At 43.4% G+C, this 17,272-nt stretch overlaps 2 protein-coding genes across 2 annotated transcripts; one reads left to right on the top strand and one right to left on the bottom strand.

The window, feature by feature from the left end:
• The first annotated feature begins 4 nt into the window (after positions 1-4).
• On the top strand, positions 5-7,501 carry LOC142924149 (progonadoliberin-2-like). The gene is made up of 4 exons (XM_076065855.1): positions 5-1,498; positions 3,284-3,461; positions 4,217-4,297; positions 5,139-7,501. Exons 2-4 carry the CDS (start codon positions 3,285-3,287, stop codon positions 5,208-5,210), a joined length of 330 nt encoding a protein of 109 aa, XP_075921970.1. The 5' UTR covers positions 5-1,498; position 3,284; the 3' UTR covers positions 5,211-7,501.
• On the bottom strand, positions 7,458-14,710 carry OXT (oxytocin/neurophysin I prepropeptide). Its single transcript, XM_032950693.2, has 3 exons — positions 14,492-14,710; positions 13,541-13,742; positions 7,458-8,263 (listed from the first exon to the last, which is right to left on the bottom strand). Exons 1-3 carry the CDS (start codon positions 14,615-14,617, stop codon positions 8,118-8,120), a joined length of 474 nt encoding a protein of 157 aa, XP_032806584.1. The 5' UTR covers positions 14,618-14,710; the 3' UTR covers positions 7,458-8,117.
• Positions 14,711-17,272: the final 2,562 nt, after the last annotated feature.

The following is a 17,272-nucleotide window of genomic DNA, read 5'->3' as shown; positions in this document are numbered from 1 at the left end:
AGGTGTAATAGACAAGTATTTTTTTTTATTGAGCAAGGTTACAGTAACTTTGGAAAATTGCCAATGGAAGGGAATTCTAAAGTGCAGTGTGGGAATAGGAACAAATCAAAATGTTGTGACCTGCAGTGGCGTGACTGAACACTATATGGACGAGATGAAAGTCAGTCTGGTGCCCAAGCATTCAACTTGGATAGAGGAATAATTTCAGGGAAACCGTAACCATAGCAATAGCATCACAAGTGTAATACAATGATCCATTGCATTGAATTTCTTAAGACTATACAGGTGGTATGTCCTAAGATATATAACAATTAAAGCTGGACTATGGTCAGTGTTGAAGAATTATTGTCATAAGTCTACTGCTTCATATTGGGAATGATCAAAGGCGTCTGTTAAAAGTGAACAATCTCATTGTGTCCGCACAATTAGCTTCTATAATCTTAATTCGATTGTAATAGTTTCAGTAAAGTTATTTTGTCAAAATTATACCCGCAAGTTATAACCATCAGATCAAAAGCAAACCTAAGATCTATCGTTTGCAGTTTTCTCCCGATTGTAGTACAATGTGCAATTTAATGTAATCATTTTTTTCATTATTTTCCACAGTGTAGAAGACTGGATTTCAATAGATTTCTTATGAAGTGCATGGAAAACTCGATCATTCATTTAAAACTTTATGCCTCTAGATATATGCAGGGCACACTTTAAATTCAGATCAGTCTCCATGTTCTCACGCTGCATTCTTTACCGAGTTTAAATTGGGTTATCTGATTGAAAACCGCCTCTACTCAATTTTGTACTAACACGTCTGCTCCTTGTTTAGTATAACCATGCAATCATGCAACGGGCATAAACGTGTACTGCTATGTTTTAATATATACGTTAATAATCGTGTACATGATGTGTACATTTCTAAATCCTAATAACCGTATCAGTACGAGCACTGATGCTGGTTTGGGTGTTTTGAACGGTATCACAACAAAGACATAAAATGCGTTAAGCAAACCTCACAATAATACAGGCTTATTATGGATATGCGCACCTTGTAACTCGTGGTAGTGCCTTACGCTGACAATCTTCACTTCCCCGCCAGCTTTAACAGCGTTCTGGAAAATATCGTATGATCAATGAAACCCTTGCGTATGCGTTTCTAATAGTTTGGCTTTGGTGTTCAGGTGTGACGCACAAAGTAAGATGTGCTCACAATGTAACCATCACGTTACTTTGTCGTCGTCACGTCCGTCTTTGGTCGATGGTGATCCGAAGACGCTATCGATTTTGGTTTTGCAATTCTCCTCTGTCCCGCGACAACTCTTCCTCACCTCTGCTTTCAACCCGTGCCCTACCCATGTCTCTCTGCGGCGGTGGCGGCGGTGGCTATATATACAGCAATGTGATGCACAGGGCAAGCTCCATTGCTGGCGACCACCACCTTCAGACACCACCTGTAGCTTTATACAACAAGTCGGCCAACATTATTACTCTTTTTGCTGATAAGGTAAGGCTTTGGATAATTTTATTCCTACGGATATTAAACCAAAGGCGTCTTAGAACTTGAATTTTAGCGTCTAACAGACGCACAACTTTACACGCGATTTAAAACATTTAAGAACATACAAATGTCTTACATCTTTAAATAGTGCCATGATAGTGTAGAGAAGTGTCTTATGATTTGTTTTGTGAGTGACGGAACTCGGTCAAGAATAATATGCCATGTATACATGATTAAGTGAGTAGTACTGTATTTAACTTATCGCTGCTGTTCTTAATTTGCGTCTGAAGTACCCTGAAAGTTTAATTGGCCCATTACACGAAAGAGCCAATTGCATTAAACATCTGTTCGCTGGGTATAAGTGTAATTACTGTTAAACAATGTGTTCTGTACGAACGGCACGCTTGGTACATCTGTCGGTGGCGTGGATGCCCCAAACACTTGAAGTCATGTTCCATTGACTAGAACTAGACATTAAATCTTCAGAATAACACTGGGTTCATTAATCTCGTATCCAAGAATACACATGTTGTACACAATTGTGCTCAAGCTACACGAGAGGCGATCAAACCAAAGCGTACACCGCATTAGACGAAAACTGTATACTTTGTTTCAGACCAGTCATGTATATACGATCGTGACCGAATGATACAAAGTATAATTATGTTCTAGAATACATTACATTTTACAAATAGTCGAGTCTACGCTTAAAAGGCACAATTAAAACAAAACCCAACATATTTTTGGTTCTTTCGGTAAAGTCACGTTCAAAGGAAACAAAATAATACAAATATAATTCTCACGACGTTTCGACTGCAACACAAGCACATCTTGCTGTGGTTTTCACACCTGATGATTGTGTTGCAGTCGAAAAGTCGTGAGAATTTTATTGGTTTTTTATATTTTTATTATTTTATTGTTTCCCTTCTACGTGACTTTACCGAAAGAACCAAGAATATGAATCCCTGCAGTCACGAAAGCTTTAAATAAAAATAAAACCCAGCATGTGAAATTCGGGCAACCAGAAATGTTAGCCCTGTGATTGATTGCTTTCAAAGGTTAGGGCAAGGTCAGCATAACGTTCTACATTTCTGAAAGTCTCGTGTTGAACATTAAAAATATACTATCATTACCATTGAGCCAAGTAATTTGCCTCCTGTTCATCGCGACGGTCAGTGTGGGGTTTTTAAGGACGCGGGCAAATATCATTCGGCACGAATGATAACCGTTGTCTGGAATCAAACTCAGGGGTTGTCGGGTTAATAGCGCAGTGCGTCTAACCACCGCACCATCGTTACACCCCAGTATTAAATCATACTAACCCCAAAGAATGCATATATGTTGTGACGTTGCTTGAATTTAATAATAGTCATGGGTACGATGTTTAATATTAATGTAGTTTAGTTGTATCTTTTGTGCTGTGTTCAACCTGGAGATAATCTTCTCTCGTCGGTTTGTGGTATGGGAATCATGTTTGGAGTACTTTCAATTCCTCATGTGATACAGTTGCTTTCGTTCTGATGTTTATTTGTTTTGCTTTTATAATTGTATTGACCCAGGTTATTAAACTATCATTGTCTCTTGAGTCCCCACCTGGTTCAACCAAATTACGTTAAACATGAATGCTTCTGGAAATCCTCTAATTCTTGATGAAGGCAACGAGGCAAGGTAAGTGTACACTATATTGGCTTCGGTGTATTGTAGTACCGGGAGGCAATGACAGATAATAAAGCAATGACAGTTGGAGATGAATGAACGAATCGATTGCTGTCTGTCCCTCGCGCTGTGGAGGATGGGGCGCGCGTCGCTGTCCCTGGTGCTGATCCTGTGGCTGCTGACGGCCCCGCCAGCCTCGCTGGGGCAGCATTGGTCGCACGGTTGGTTCCCTGGAGGCAAGCGAGGCGTTCAGGAGCCGCCCCGAGCCTCCTACGAGAACGTCAGCCCGTCGGACGGTTCCCCTTTCACTCCTGTGAGCTCAGGTCTTCAGGTCGCGGACTGGCATGTTGTTTGTTCACGCTCTCCAAATGGGTTTTCGGGTTGTGCCATGTGTTGTTCGCCAGGATGTCCGACGTTTCTCTCCCAAGTGCTGGAGGCTTCTTTGGGAACTTAATTCCGTCCATCCACGTGTTGGTAGCTTGTCTGTGAATTAACATTGCTAAATATGTATTATTTAATTATTCGAATATGACTTCACACTTGTTTATCCTAATTCAACAGTAAAACGATAACCTAATATATTTTGATCGAATGTGTTTATGTACTCGACGGACGTAACCGTCATAACTTATCTACCCAAGGCATCACACCAGACCAAGCTAGCACAGGATGAAAAGTTAAGTTATTCGCATTGCCTGTATGTGTAGTTAAATCTGAGCGTAAGGTATCACGTACAGGTGTGCGTGAATATTGTGTTGGGTACGACCAACTCCATTCACATTTGCAACTGTGATTTCCAACTGATTTAATAACTTTGTGGTATAATTTGTAACTATTGCTGTGTGTTTTTTATATTATTATTAATATAAAGTAAACTCTATATATAGGTATGTTCTTTTGTTCGAGTTTATGAAGATTGTTTATTTTGTCTACCTATGTAACTTCGCCTGTCATTTTTCGCCATTGGCGGCCCCCCACTTACGCTTCGCTGGACACCTGTTGTAAAAAGAGCTTCATAGCTCCTCTGGTTTTTCCAGCTCAAATCAAATGTCTTTGCGTTTCACGCAGGTGCTCAGCATAGCAGGCGCCGAATGCCCTGTCATCGCTGACACCGACTACCCACGCATGCACCTCCTGCGCGACGTGCTGGTGAGTTTCAACTAAACTATTTTATTTTACCAGGAGAAGCTCATCGAGCTCTTATCCCTTTTTCAGAGGAGACCTGGCAACGCATGATAGCTCATCGAAGTGGGCTATGTTATATGTGGGGATTTATTTTAGCAGCCAAATAATCTAAATGGATGATTCTAAACGTACAGGGCCAAACCGGAGGACCTGGTAAAAAAAAATCTACACGACTGCAGGGAGAGAGATCATGTGAACTCAAAATAGACAGGCATCAGGGTTGGGATGGAACCCACGACCTCCTGCGTATCAGGCGATACCCCATACCAAGAAAACACGCATTTGGGCCACATCTTGACGAAACCGCCGATACACAGTCGCTGTGACCATTTTTCCATTGTTGATAACAGAGACATCGGCACGTTACGAAATAAAAACATTGGACATTCGCCTCCAACAAGTGAATCGTGCTCAATGGGCTAATGCCTTTTGGCAAGATTTGATCATTAACAGAGACAAGGGAAATGTAAAAAAACAAGACAGAATGAAAACCGGAGTTACCAAACCGCAGTGTAGTCCCGTGAGCCACGTTTTAATCCTCGAATTAAGTAACTGCATCGTCATTACTTGTGATGATCTATCCACTGTTGGATGAATGCATCTAATTAAGCCACTGCAACAGTAATCCTAACATAAGTGCTGTGCATTGGTAAGTAAGCTATATTTTGAGTTGGGGGTTTTGTAATGCACTGTCTTATAACGGCACCAACATCCCTGACTTCTTGAAAGTCAAACACGCAAAATGCTGTGATGAGTATGATGGCCAAATAACAACGGCGTCGTGTGATGTTTGTTATGCACACAGGTGGAGTTAATGGAAAGAAATTCACAGAAGAGAATATTTCATCGGAATGAAATGCGAAGAAATGTTGGTTAGGAAACGGATATACATGGCCAGGACGTATTGCGAGCTTGTATTCGTGCATATAGTTGCTACTTAATTAGATTTCTCACAGCTTTATATGCTGTAATATATAACGTCTCACAAACGTACGCATAATTCTACGTAAAATTATACCCGATTAAACTTCGTTGTACCTGTATAGTTAAACTGTGTAAGCCATGGTCCACGTTGTATACTAAACATGAACAGTCACTTCCGTTGGAGCTTATTTAAAATATTTATTGATATTTTCTAATATGATAATCAATCTAAAATTGTGTTATCAGGTTAGATGTTATCTAAGCTTATTATTTTATTGAATGTTTACTGTGCAATATGGATATTGTTTTATTTTGCGTACGCATTTCATTTCTATTTTCAGCAAAACATTTCATTTTTCAAAAGGCATATTCATTGCTTTATAGCTTCAAATTGAGTATAATTTTCTGTATCCTTTATTAGTTGTATATTCTGCAATGTTTGTATTTAATGAGGCCAATTACTCACTGTAGTCAATTGCCATGACATTCAAACTTACAATACTATCGTCCCATTACCAGCTTTGGTGCTCAGATGCAAGTCTGGGATAAGACTTACGTGACACAGCTGATGAGTAAAAATGACATTAAGAGCTTCTCTCCTACCACTGGATTGCTTATAATAGCATAATAAGGGTAACTAGTAATAAGGAGAAGAAAAATTATAGTATACACAATGTGAATGATTCGGTCTATCATATTGTACAGCCTTGATTTTAGGAAAAAAATCGCAATGGAAAAAATATGTAGAGCGGCTATGATAGCAGTTGTAACTCGATGCCTGTGTCTGAGGAGTTAAAACAGAAGCGAAAAGCTGACTCCTGCATTTGTGTAGAGATACTCATTTAGAAGTTCTTCACCATAACAAATGTACTCGATCTCCGAACTTGAATGTGCTCTGAAGAAGGACCATTGCCTGAAACGTCACTTATATTTTTTTAGGGCAGTGTTGCTGGCGAGTGTGTCGAGGTTTGTTTTGGTAATGGTCCTTGTGTGCACCACTGCCAACGTGGCAGAATCAGCAACCAATTTGTTTAATGGGAATAGATACGCACCGAGAGCACGCCGTCAAAATCGCGATGTTCTTGTGTTTTTCTGGTTTCTTGTTTCTGTTCGACGGCGGTGTTATGTGCGAGTGGAACTGGTTTATCGTAAGGGATGGGCGAAACGGGGGTGGGGGGGGGGAGGCGTCCGACCTGGAATATTGCAGAATAGGGTTTCCAAAAACTCCAGTCCTCGCGATCCACCACCTACGCTACGTTTTTCCGCGTCTACCAGTTCACTCCCCGTTCAATTACAAACGAACTCGTTCTATTCTGCACGCGCCCAATGATTGTTAAACACGCCCCACGTAACGCGCCAAGCAATTAACGCTGTTGACTTAAATAGTGCTGTTCCGAATTAAGATGAAGAGCTCAGTGTGCGTGTCTGTACACGTGTAATTCGTGTTACGTGTGTGTATGAGTACGCGTGTTCTTTAGAGCACCACCTGGGACGTGTTTAACAATCATCGGGCGCGTGTGGCGTGGAGAGAGTTCATTTGAATGGGGAGTAAATTTGGTAAATGCGGAAAGAAGGAGCCGTGGTGGTGATGGGTGGCAGGACTGGGGTTTGAGAAACCCTGTTCTGGAATGGCGAACTCATCTGCTGAGCACCACCATCGACACCGATAGATGAGCCCTGTTTGAGAATGGTTATTTTGTTTCTTCCTCCATAAAGCAGCGTTTTTAATGGTATATAAAATATTTCTATACATTGCGCTCACTGGGATTTCAATAGCACGGCTATACATAAGCGTTCGTAAACTACTTCAAAGCGAATACATCGGGGTAACCGTTTAAAACGGCGCAATTATCGTATTCGGTAATTATCGCCACGTGTCCTTGATCTCAGAAGAGAGAAGTAAGAATCTTGCATTGTGTATTTTAATACCCATTATTAGTCTTACACTGCGGTATGTGACAAAGCCATTGCAGCTGCCGCACATTCATAATGAGAACGAGGTTACTCGGTATAGCCTTGCACGTGCGGTCGTGTTGTCGAGATTAATTGTTTCCCAGTCTTGTTTGATCTATTATGATTATTTCTCCGGGCGCGCGTCTTTGATGTCCCGATAGAAAAACACGCGTTCCGATCGTCGCGCCGCCGTGAAGGAACCGTCCTTGAACTTTGCACGCACAGAGAGAGAGAGAGACGTGTGCGGTTTGATCGTGAAATAAACACATTATTTATTTAATCGCAACCATGCACCTGGTTCTTAGCACATTGACGGACGCGTTTACAAATAGGTTCGGTTTCTGTAAAATCGTCAATAAATGCTTGTGGGTGGGGGTGGGGGTAAGAGACAGAGAAGCATGGGAAACACGCACGCACGTACGAGCGCACAACACGAGATGTGGGTCCATGAGCACAGACCAGACACTTTCACTTTGTCGGTACCACCTGATGTGGCGTCACTTTAGCGGTCTTCCAATGTCTTAATGTGGCCAAAGACAGTGAAATTGTGCGATGACCATTTGAATTAAGTGGGTTATCAAATAATTCCATTCTTAATCGCCGTATAAATGAATCGATACCACTTAAAGTGTTGCTATTGTAGGTGGTATCAATTTGTTTTTGCTCTGGCCCATGGTTTAATAATGATAGCAGCGCGACGCGAGACTACACGTGCCGTGGTTGGAAATATTAGCGCACGTACCAATAACATACAAAACTCATTATACCAACGGGACGCCGACTAAAACAGTACGCACAGGCACTACGGGGGCTCGTGAGTACATTAAGACAATGCGACCCTATCCGTATTGTTTAACACGTTAAGACGCTGCAAGTAAAACCATTCCGTACAGCGCGTGTACACGTGTCAGTCTCGCAGGCTGTTGGAGTTGATCAGTTCCAGCATCGCTTCCGCAGCCGGAGACTGCAGACGGAGAGCGGAGTGCGGGAATGGGCGCTCCCCGGGGGAGTCTCCCCCTTCCCACCCACAAGACGCGTCCTCCGCGCAGCTCTCTGCGAAGGCACATGTCGTAGCATCGTCACACACGTGGTGGCATCGTCACACACGTGGTGGCATCGTCACGCACGTGGTGGCATCGTCACGCACGTGGTGGCATCGTCACGCACGTGGTGGCATCGTCACGCACGTGGTGGCATCGTCACGCACGTGGTGGCATCGTCACGCACGTGGTGGCATCGTCACGCACGTGGTGGCATCGTCACGCACGTGGTGGCATCGTCACGCACGTGGTGGCATCGTCACGCACGTGGTGGCATCGTCACGCACGTGGTGGCATCGTCACGCACGTGGTGGCATCGTCACGCACGTGGTGGCATCGTCACGCACGTGGTGGCATCGTCACGCACGTGGTGGCATCGTCACGCACGTGGTGGCATCGTCACGCACGTGGTGGCATCGTCACGCACGTGGTGGCATCGTCACGCACGTGGTGGCATCGTCACGCACGTGGTGGCATCGTCACGCACGTGGTGGCATCGTCACGCACGTGGTGGCATCGTCACGCACGTGGTGGCATCGTCACGCACGTGGTGGCATCGTCACGCACGTGGTGGCATCGTCACGCACGTGGTGGCATCGTCACGCACGTGGTGGCATCGTCACGCACGTGGTGGCATCGTCACGCACGTGGTGGCATCGTCACGCACGTGGTGGCATCGTCACGCACGTGGTGGCATCGTCACGCACGTGGTGGCATCGTCACGCACGTGGTGGCATCGTCACACACGTGGTGGCATCGTCACACACGTGGTGGCATCGTCACACACGTGGTGGCATCGTCACACACGTGGTGGCATCGTCACACACGTGGTGGCATCGTCACACACGTGGTGGCATCGTCACACACGTGGTGGCATCGTCACACACGTGGTGGCATCGTCACACACGTGGTGGCATCGTGATCATCGTCGCAATCACAATAATTGCTACCATTACTTTACAGTACCACCATATCAACCACTACCACAATCGTTAGCATTATCCTGACCGCCGTCACGATCATCACCACCAGCGTGCCAAAGTATTGCCTCGCAGTCGTCTTTGTTTCGGTGGATACCTCAGATCAGGGCCAGAGACATTGGAAACCCAGCGAAACTTTACGTTAATTAATTAGCTCTGGGTAATGCTCCAAATGCGGCTCCCATCCTCCCCAAAAGCACGTTTCGAGAGGTAATCTACACGATAATCGTACAAACAGCGTCGGACCTGAAATGTTAGTGTCTCTCTCGCTCCGACATTGATCAAAAGACGGGCATCAAAAGGAACACTGCCAAGCTCCAGGGGTCAAGAGATCACCGTCTTGAAGTCCAATTAGTACGGCCCAGGGAATCAGGGGTTTAGGGTACCGAGTGAAGGGCGCGTGTTTTTAGACATTGCACGTAGACGGATCTCAACATCAATGAACCCACAACCCCCTGTAGAAACACCTTCACAACCAACCAATCGCCCCAAGAAAGCCACTGGAGCTATGCACCTTGAAATCTGAATTGAAAACTCATTTTGTTTCGAACTGCTTTTTGCGTTGAGTTTGTTGCCTTTCCCCCGCACCTCCGATTAACAACGTTGGCTACGTATGTTGCGAAATAAGTTGAACATACATACACATGGAAAAAATAACTAAGTTTACGACGTAAAAAAGGTGCAGAGACACAGCATATGGCGTCTCCACCCATTTTCTGCGGCGTTTATCTGAATATGATATTGTGTGGTGAGGAATGCGTATAAAATCGAATTGCTATCAATGAAAAAATGCGAGTAATGTGGGTTTATTTTTGTGATATGATGTGTGTCTATATGTGGTTTTTGCATGTTTTGAGTGCCACTGATGACATAGAAAAGTAGAGTCGGTGTTACTCGGACCACACGTTACAGACAAAAGAATATGTAGCATATATTCATTTGAAAGCATTGAATATTGTTTCGAGCCAAAAGATCCATAACTGGACGGGGTCAGCTGCTTTATTTTTGGAATGGGGGAAAACATTTTGGAATGGGTGGGATGACAGATAGGTGTCAATTAGGATGGGATTTAAACCAGAATCAAGAATGTCTGGATTCCCACGCGTCCCCGCAATGTGTTCTGAGTGAAGGGCTTTACGTGGTCACCACCGCGATGCACTCTTGCGTCACAGCTACACCATTTTAGAGGTCCTGGTTGAAAATACTATCTTTATATTTACTATTTTTATTGGACCAGGCAAGGCCCACTGAGCTATACAGGTCTTTTTAAGAAGCGACCTGGCCACAAATGATAGCTCAACGAAGTGGCTTATTATTTGGAAATGTATAGCAGCCAAATACTCTTAACGTGTAATGTTGGTTATAAATGTGAAGGGAAAAACCGGGAGACTCGGAAAAAAATCCACACGACCACGGGGAGAACATGCAAACTCCAAATATACAGGCGTCACGGTCGGGATTAGAACCCACGACCTCCTGCATATCAGGCAAGGGAGTTAATATCTCGCCACCGCGGCGCCCATATCATGTTGAAATTGGGGCTTTTTCTACGTTGTTACTGCAGGAAGCCTTCGACTCTCTTACTTGGTAAACGTCGCAAGGTACACGGGAACAATACCTTCGGCCATACAACACAGATTGGTTGGGATCGACCCGTTCATGGCGTGTTGCTCACATTTTACATCAGTGGTTAGAGTTTTGCGCTGTAACCCCGGCGATTTGAGTTCGATTCCCTGCTACGGCTAAATCAGTGCTGGGCTCAATCTCCAACAATGCGCACTAATCAGCGTGGTGGGGAATGGCCAAGAAATCCGCACTAATCAGCGTGGTGGAGTATGGCCAAGAAATCCTCATCATCCAGCAGTGATTTGACAAAGGGATATTCTTTTTTGATTTAAGGCTTTCGTGACTGCAGTGATTCATATTCTTGGTTCCTTCGGTAAAGTCACGTTGAAGGGAAACAATAAAATAATAAAATATATATAAAACAATAAAATTCTCACGACGTTTCGACTGCAACACAAGCAGTCATCATCAGGTGTGAAACCCAACGGCAAGAACATTTGAAAGAAGTGGCGGTCAGTATATATTTATTTATTTATTTTAAAACGCTAGCGCCACGGATAGCGATTTGACAGTTTGTTTAGATGGACGAGTCCATCTATGTTCGGAAAAGAGGAGGGGGGAGACGAAAAATGAATGTATGCTGTCTGAAAGCCACTGTAAGCGTGAATAATCAATTAAGACCCGAAATGGTTTATCAAATACTTCCAATGATTGCGAAGCCAGAATCCATCTTCTCGGTTGAAATTGTCTCTGTTTGTATATGTGGATAGCCTCATGAACGAATCTCTCATGGTAGCCAGATGGCTTGCAAAGAACCTCTGTCTTGGAGAAGTCAATGTCATGTGAACCTACTGAATTAGAACAATGATCTGCCACGGCCGAGGTGTTGGTCCTACCGTGTTTAAGGTCTGCTTTGTGTTCACAAATGCGGTCCGAGACGTCGTTTGGTTTCTCCAATGTAACTACTACCACAGAGGCAACTTAGTTTGTAGATGCCAGGGTACTGTATGTCCGGAATCACATCTTTTACAGACGGAACCAGATCACGGATTTTATGTAATGTGTTGAAACGGACCTGCATCTTGTGTTTATTCAAGATTTTGGAGATCTTTTTTGTGACCCCCGCAATATAGGGTAAAGTGATGGTTTTGAAAGCCTCCTCAAGAGGGTCCTTCTTCATGGTTGGAGTGATAGCTTTGCAGGATTATTACGTTTTAAGAAAATAAAACATCAATAAGTAAAACCATCACTTGTTCTGTGACGAGTTCTTTTTAGCAAGCTTGGTAACCGTGCCTTGTGGTCGAGGGATGGAAATGAATGTGACAACAAGGGGTGTGAACTGGGGTTCAGTAACTTTCCAACTTCCTCTTGATAAATAACTTTGCCTAACTCCGCCATCTCCCACCGCTTCCCTTGCTGCTGCGCACCTGCAATATTAAATTATCTGTGTTGTAGACGGAGCACCGTTTTTACCAATAACATCTAACAACCCAGCATTATTGGCTGAACAATCCTGACTCTACCGATAAGACCATTAAGGTTGAAACCAGTCCAGAGTGCACTTGTTTAAACAAGTGCTATCTTATATTCTTAGTTTTTTCGGTAAAGTCATGTTGAAGAGTGACTTTACCGAAAAAACTAAGAATATGAATTACTGCAGTCACGAAAGCTTTAAATCAAAATTTAAGTGCTATCTTCATAATATTAGGTTGGAAGCCCATAATAGGCTGATGCATTGCAAGGTATTTTGTTTTAGCGGATACTATTTCGGTATTTAATTACTTCAGTACGGCGCTAGCGTGTTGTAGACGGAGCACCGTTTTTACCAATAACATCTAACAACCCAGCATTATTGGCTGAACAATCCTGACTCTACCGATAAGACCATTAAGGTTGAAACCAGTCCAGAGTGCACTTGTTTAAACAAGTGCTATCTTATATTCTTAGTTTTTTCGGTAAAGTCATGTTGAAGAGTGACTTTACCGAAAAAACTAAGAATATGAATTACTGCAGTCACGAAAGCTTTAAATCAAAATTTAAGTGCTATCTTCATAATATTAGGTTGGAAGCCCATAATAGGCTGATGCATTGCAAGGTATTTTGTTTTAGCGGATACTATTTCGGTATTTAATTACTTCAGTACGGCGCTAGCGTGGTACGGATGTACACATGGCTTCATTTAAACCGGGTCGGTTATCCAGATAAAACATATTTCCACATCCAGCACACCACATGCAGAATAATGAATTGTTTTGATACAGTGAGACTAAGAGTGCTTTACATCACATCTCATCTAAAACATTAGAAAAGGCACCTTCAGTGACAGCTGCCCCTATAGGCACAAGGTGACTTCAGCACCTGGCCTAGAAACGGGTACGAGTCTGCCAGTAGGGGGCGATCATTGCCGTGCATAATCTCAATTGAGCAATTTTAAGTCATGTGCGGGTAACTTTCGAATTTATATTGCCATTTCTGTGGCTACTAGTCCCTTGTCATCTACTAGCTATACGTCTGAAACGCTCTTCCTTCCGATATTAGGAAGCCACTGGAGCTATGCACTTTTAAATCTAGATTGAAACCTAAATTCCTTAGAACTGATGTATCTGTTTAGTTGGTTGCCCTTCTCCCCGCACCTCCGATCAGCGCAGTTGGCTACGTACGGTGCGAAAGAAGTTCTATACACATACACGCGGGAAAAAATAGCTCCGTGACAAATGGAGCCCTGGGCCGTTGCAAAACCTCACCTGACGAGCAACACAGGCCGGGAGCTCCGCACTTCCCCCCGTGGCCGCACGGCTCCCCTCGGCTCTCGCATGGAGACGGCATCAGTCGCTCGGCCCGGCAGATGGCCACGTCCGGGCCACCCAGGCGACAGCCCATGGCCTCCCCGCAGCAGATCCTGGGTCCAAAGCATCGGCCCTGGCCGCCTGGCCCACAAGGCAGGCACTGGCGTCGTCGTCGTTGTCGTTGTCCAGGCGTCACATTTTTTGTAAAGGAGAAAATGCGTTAAACAGCTTGGGTGGCGTTTTTTTTCGTGTGGCACCGAATGTCGCTTGTGTATGCGTACTCACATGCCAAGAGAGAGAGAGAGATAGAGAGAGTGACTGCAAATTCTACTTCTCGCGTATGGCTCTAGATTGTGTGTAAAACGCTGAACTTGAATAGCGAGGTTCGTGAGCCACAAGTGTGGTTTCGTTGATATACTCGAGGTTCCTGTGACATCTCAAAAGAAATTGACATTGCTTAGTTCAGACATGTCACGGTGCATAACACGAGGGTTGGCTACGTACCCTGCGAAAGAAGTGCAACATATGTATTGTCAATAGCGGAAGACTAATGCATTATTCCCAAATGTAGACGCTATTCATATCTGTATCTTGCCCGTTGCATAAAACAATCCAAAGTGAACATTAGCTGTGGGTAATGGGAAATGTTATACGTAAGTGATTTTATGCAACTGACCCTTGGCAAACAAGATACCGCTGCTGGAACGCGAGAGAAAACACACATTTTAAGCGAGCAACTCTAATCCTTTTCAGCGCGCACACGTTGAATCACTCTAAAGTGTTTCTAAGGAAAGTGCAATACATTTAATTCAACGACATCGTCACGAACTCCCTCGTAGCGGCATGCACTTCAACGGCGTTCGCTCAAACCGAGACGAAAATCGTGCCCGCACACGTTTGAGGGCACACCTGCCGGACACTGTCGGTGAGATCGCGCTTTCCTCCCCTCGGGCAGTTCTGGATGTAACACGCGGACGAGATCAGCACCAAGGACAGCACGCTGACAGCCAGCGTTAGAGGTGCGCAGCGAGCCATGGTGTCGTTACAACAACACTCGTCTGAGGCAAATGCGACAACGATAACGGCAGCTCGTGTCCTAATGCAATCCAATCATTAAGATGTCGCCTTATATACGATGAGAGTGCAGCTGATCTTCTTCGCTAGCACATACCACCCCCACGATACCCCCACCACCACCAACTTCCCCCCCCCCCCAACATGACCATAATCGTACACGCGAACAAACGCATACACACACAGGTGTGTCACATGACTAAGTAATGAGACATTTACAGATTTCTATTCCCGCTTTCAACGTGAATCAAAGTGCGGCACTCCATCAATTTTCTCGCCTACAATATTTTGGCCTGCACATTATCCCGCTGTTGAAGCAATTTTTTTTAAACGAATTACATGCATATAAAATGCGCGCGCTAAATGTTGAAACCGCTTTCAACAAATGAAAGCCCTCATTTTGGACACGCAAGTCCTTGACGCCGACTGTGTCCCTGAGCACGTACAATGCATTATCTGCTGTGCACAGACTAACCGAATCACATTACTTTCTACTGCAAATTGACATTTATCTATGGACGCGCAGAAGTTGGCGGCGCTTGGTCATCTCGGACATTTAAAGCACGATGCCGCAAATCACTGCATTAGGAGTCTCCAAAGGCTGTCATGTTTTGCCAGTGTCTGACATTGTGCTAACAACTTAGGACAACTAAGCCACGTAATGCATGTTTACTCACTGCCCGTGCATGCTTTAATCCCCTTGATTTGCGTATTGAAGGCCAAACAGTAACAAACACATTAAGAGTTCTGCACGGTGTTGTTGCACTTTGGTGAATTGCTTATATGTGATATATAATTGGCGAGGCACGAGTCCTGAAATAGGAGACTGCTGCATGTTCAGGCGTGGCTGGATAATATACCTAAATGGCAACGTTTGTGTTATTTGGGTTTATAATTAATGTATGAGTGGTGTGAAGAGTGAATTAAGTTCGAGCATAACCTCTCCAAAATGAACTCAACCCATGTTGAAATAACTGTTCTTTTGTGCTAGAAGTACAACCCTCTACTTAGCAACTTTGTATTTTGGCCACTGTCCTATGGTTTGCAAATGAGAGACTTGCTTTGGAGTGTGCAATAGGATTATGATACGCAGGCTGTAGCAGCTCAAACACTTCATTTTCTAGAATCAGTTTAAAATAAAATAAAATTGGACATCTGTGAAAAAAAGTTTTAAAGGTCATTGGATTCCTCCAGTAGAAATACAAATTACTATTCTGATTCTGAAATTGGAGTTTAGATTTTGTAAGTACAATAGCAGATCCTTTTTTTCCCATATTGCTTAATTAATTCATCAATTACATTATGTAGTAATTCAACGTGTCTTCGTGCTAACAAAAGTGACGTCAGCAAATCCGATGTGACACCACTATTGGCAGGGGGGTTACGGGCGTGATTTAATGTCACGTTATTTGCCCAGACGTCAACCTTCCGGATCATGTAATATTTCGTACCTTGACCTGGTTTTCTGATTATCTTGGATGAATATGAAAAACTGGGGAACACGTTCCTAGATTAAGCACACGTTACTTGGTATTTTAGTTAATATTGGTGTCTTAAAACAGGGATTTTCTTAGCTTTTTGTCAATGGATATCTGGAATCAATTTCAATTTAAATTGTTCCTACCGTATGACCTGTGCTGGGCAGAAATGTATTATGTTTATCCCTTCCACACTTCAAGCAGGCGAGTCACTATGTAGAATAAAATTAGTTGTAAAGAAAAAATAGCATCGACATGACCTTATTATGTTTAAATTGGCGTTATTCTTCATCCTATACCGATCTCTAACCCAACACCAATTCAATTTGAAATTAATTTCATAGTAGTTGGTGTATTTAATCTATGGCAGACTTACTATTACACGTTGTGTTATATATTTTTTTAATGTAATTTTGTTCATATGGTTGGCTTGCCACTAAATTGTCAATTATTTGGTTACCTATCATCTTTTTGAATAATTGATATACAAGTGTGTGTTTTTCCCGTGGTCGCGTTGATTTTTCTCTGGGTCCTCCGGTTTTTTCTTCCACATTTAGAAACCTGAGTTTAGAGTATTTGGCCGCTATCAATTTTCACGTGATAAGCCGCTTCGTTGAGCTATTATTTTAGGCCACGTCGCTTCTAAAAAATAACTATATAGCTCAGTTGGCCTTATCTGGCAAGGTAAAAAATTGTTTTTATACACGTTTGCTTATACAGTGAGGGAAAAAAGTATTTGATCCCCTGCTGATTTTGTACGTTTGCCCACTGACAAAGAAATGATCAGTCTATAATTTTAATGGTAGGTTTATTTGAACAGTGAGAGACAGAATAACAACAACAAAAATCCAGAAAAACGCATGTCAGAAATGTTATAAATTGATTTGCATTTCAATGAGGGAAAAAAGTATTTGACCCCCTCTCAATCAGAAAGATTTCTGGCTCCCAGGTGTCTTTTATACAGGTAACGAGCTGAGATTAGGAGCACAATCTTAAAGGGAGTGCTCCTAATCTCAGCTTGTTACCTGTATAAAAGACACCTGCCCACAGAAGCAATAAATCAATCAGATTCCAAACTCTCCACCATGGCCAAGACCAAAGAGCTCTCCAAGGATGTCAGGGACAAGATTGTAGACCT

This window comes from Petromyzon marinus, chromosome 9 (genome assembly GCF_048934315.1).
Source record: "Petromyzon marinus isolate PM22_M1 ecotype Great Lakes invasive population chromosome 9, UKy_Petmar_22M1.pri1.0, whole genome shotgun sequence".
Taxonomy (NCBI): Eukaryota; Metazoa; Chordata; class Hyperoartia; order Petromyzontiformes; family Petromyzontidae; genus Petromyzon; species Petromyzon marinus.
Note: the sequence above shows the minus strand (reverse complement) of the source record. Positions and strands in the feature narration are given on the sequence as shown.

Excerpts from the sequence above, each read along its gene's own strand:
- LOC142924149 (XM_076065855.1), top strand. The coding sequence starts at position 3,285 with ATGGGGCGCGCGTCGCTGTCCCTGGTGCTGATCCTGTGGCTGCTGACG. Across the intron at positions 3,462-4,216 it reads ACGGTTCCCCTTTCACTCCT|GTGCTCAGCATAGCAGGCGC; the intron begins GTGAGCTCAGGT and ends CGTTTCACGCAG. Across the intron at positions 4,298-5,138 it reads ACCTCCTGCGCGACGTGCTG|GTGGAGTTAATGGAAAGAAA; the intron begins GTGAGTTTCAAC and ends TTATGCACACAG.
- OXT (XM_032950693.2), bottom strand. The coding sequence starts at position 14,617 with ATGGCTCGCTGCGCACCTCTAACGCTGGCTGTCAGCGTGCTGTCCTTG. Across the intron at positions 13,743-14,491 it reads TCACCGACAGTGTCCGGCAG|TGCCTGCCTTGTGGGCCAGG; the intron begins GTGTGCCCTCAA and ends CGACGACGCCAG. Across the intron at positions 8,264-13,540 it reads CGGCCTGTGTTGCTCGTCAG|AGAGCTGCGCGGAGGACGCG; the intron begins GTGAGGTTTTGC and ends GTGCCTTCGCAG.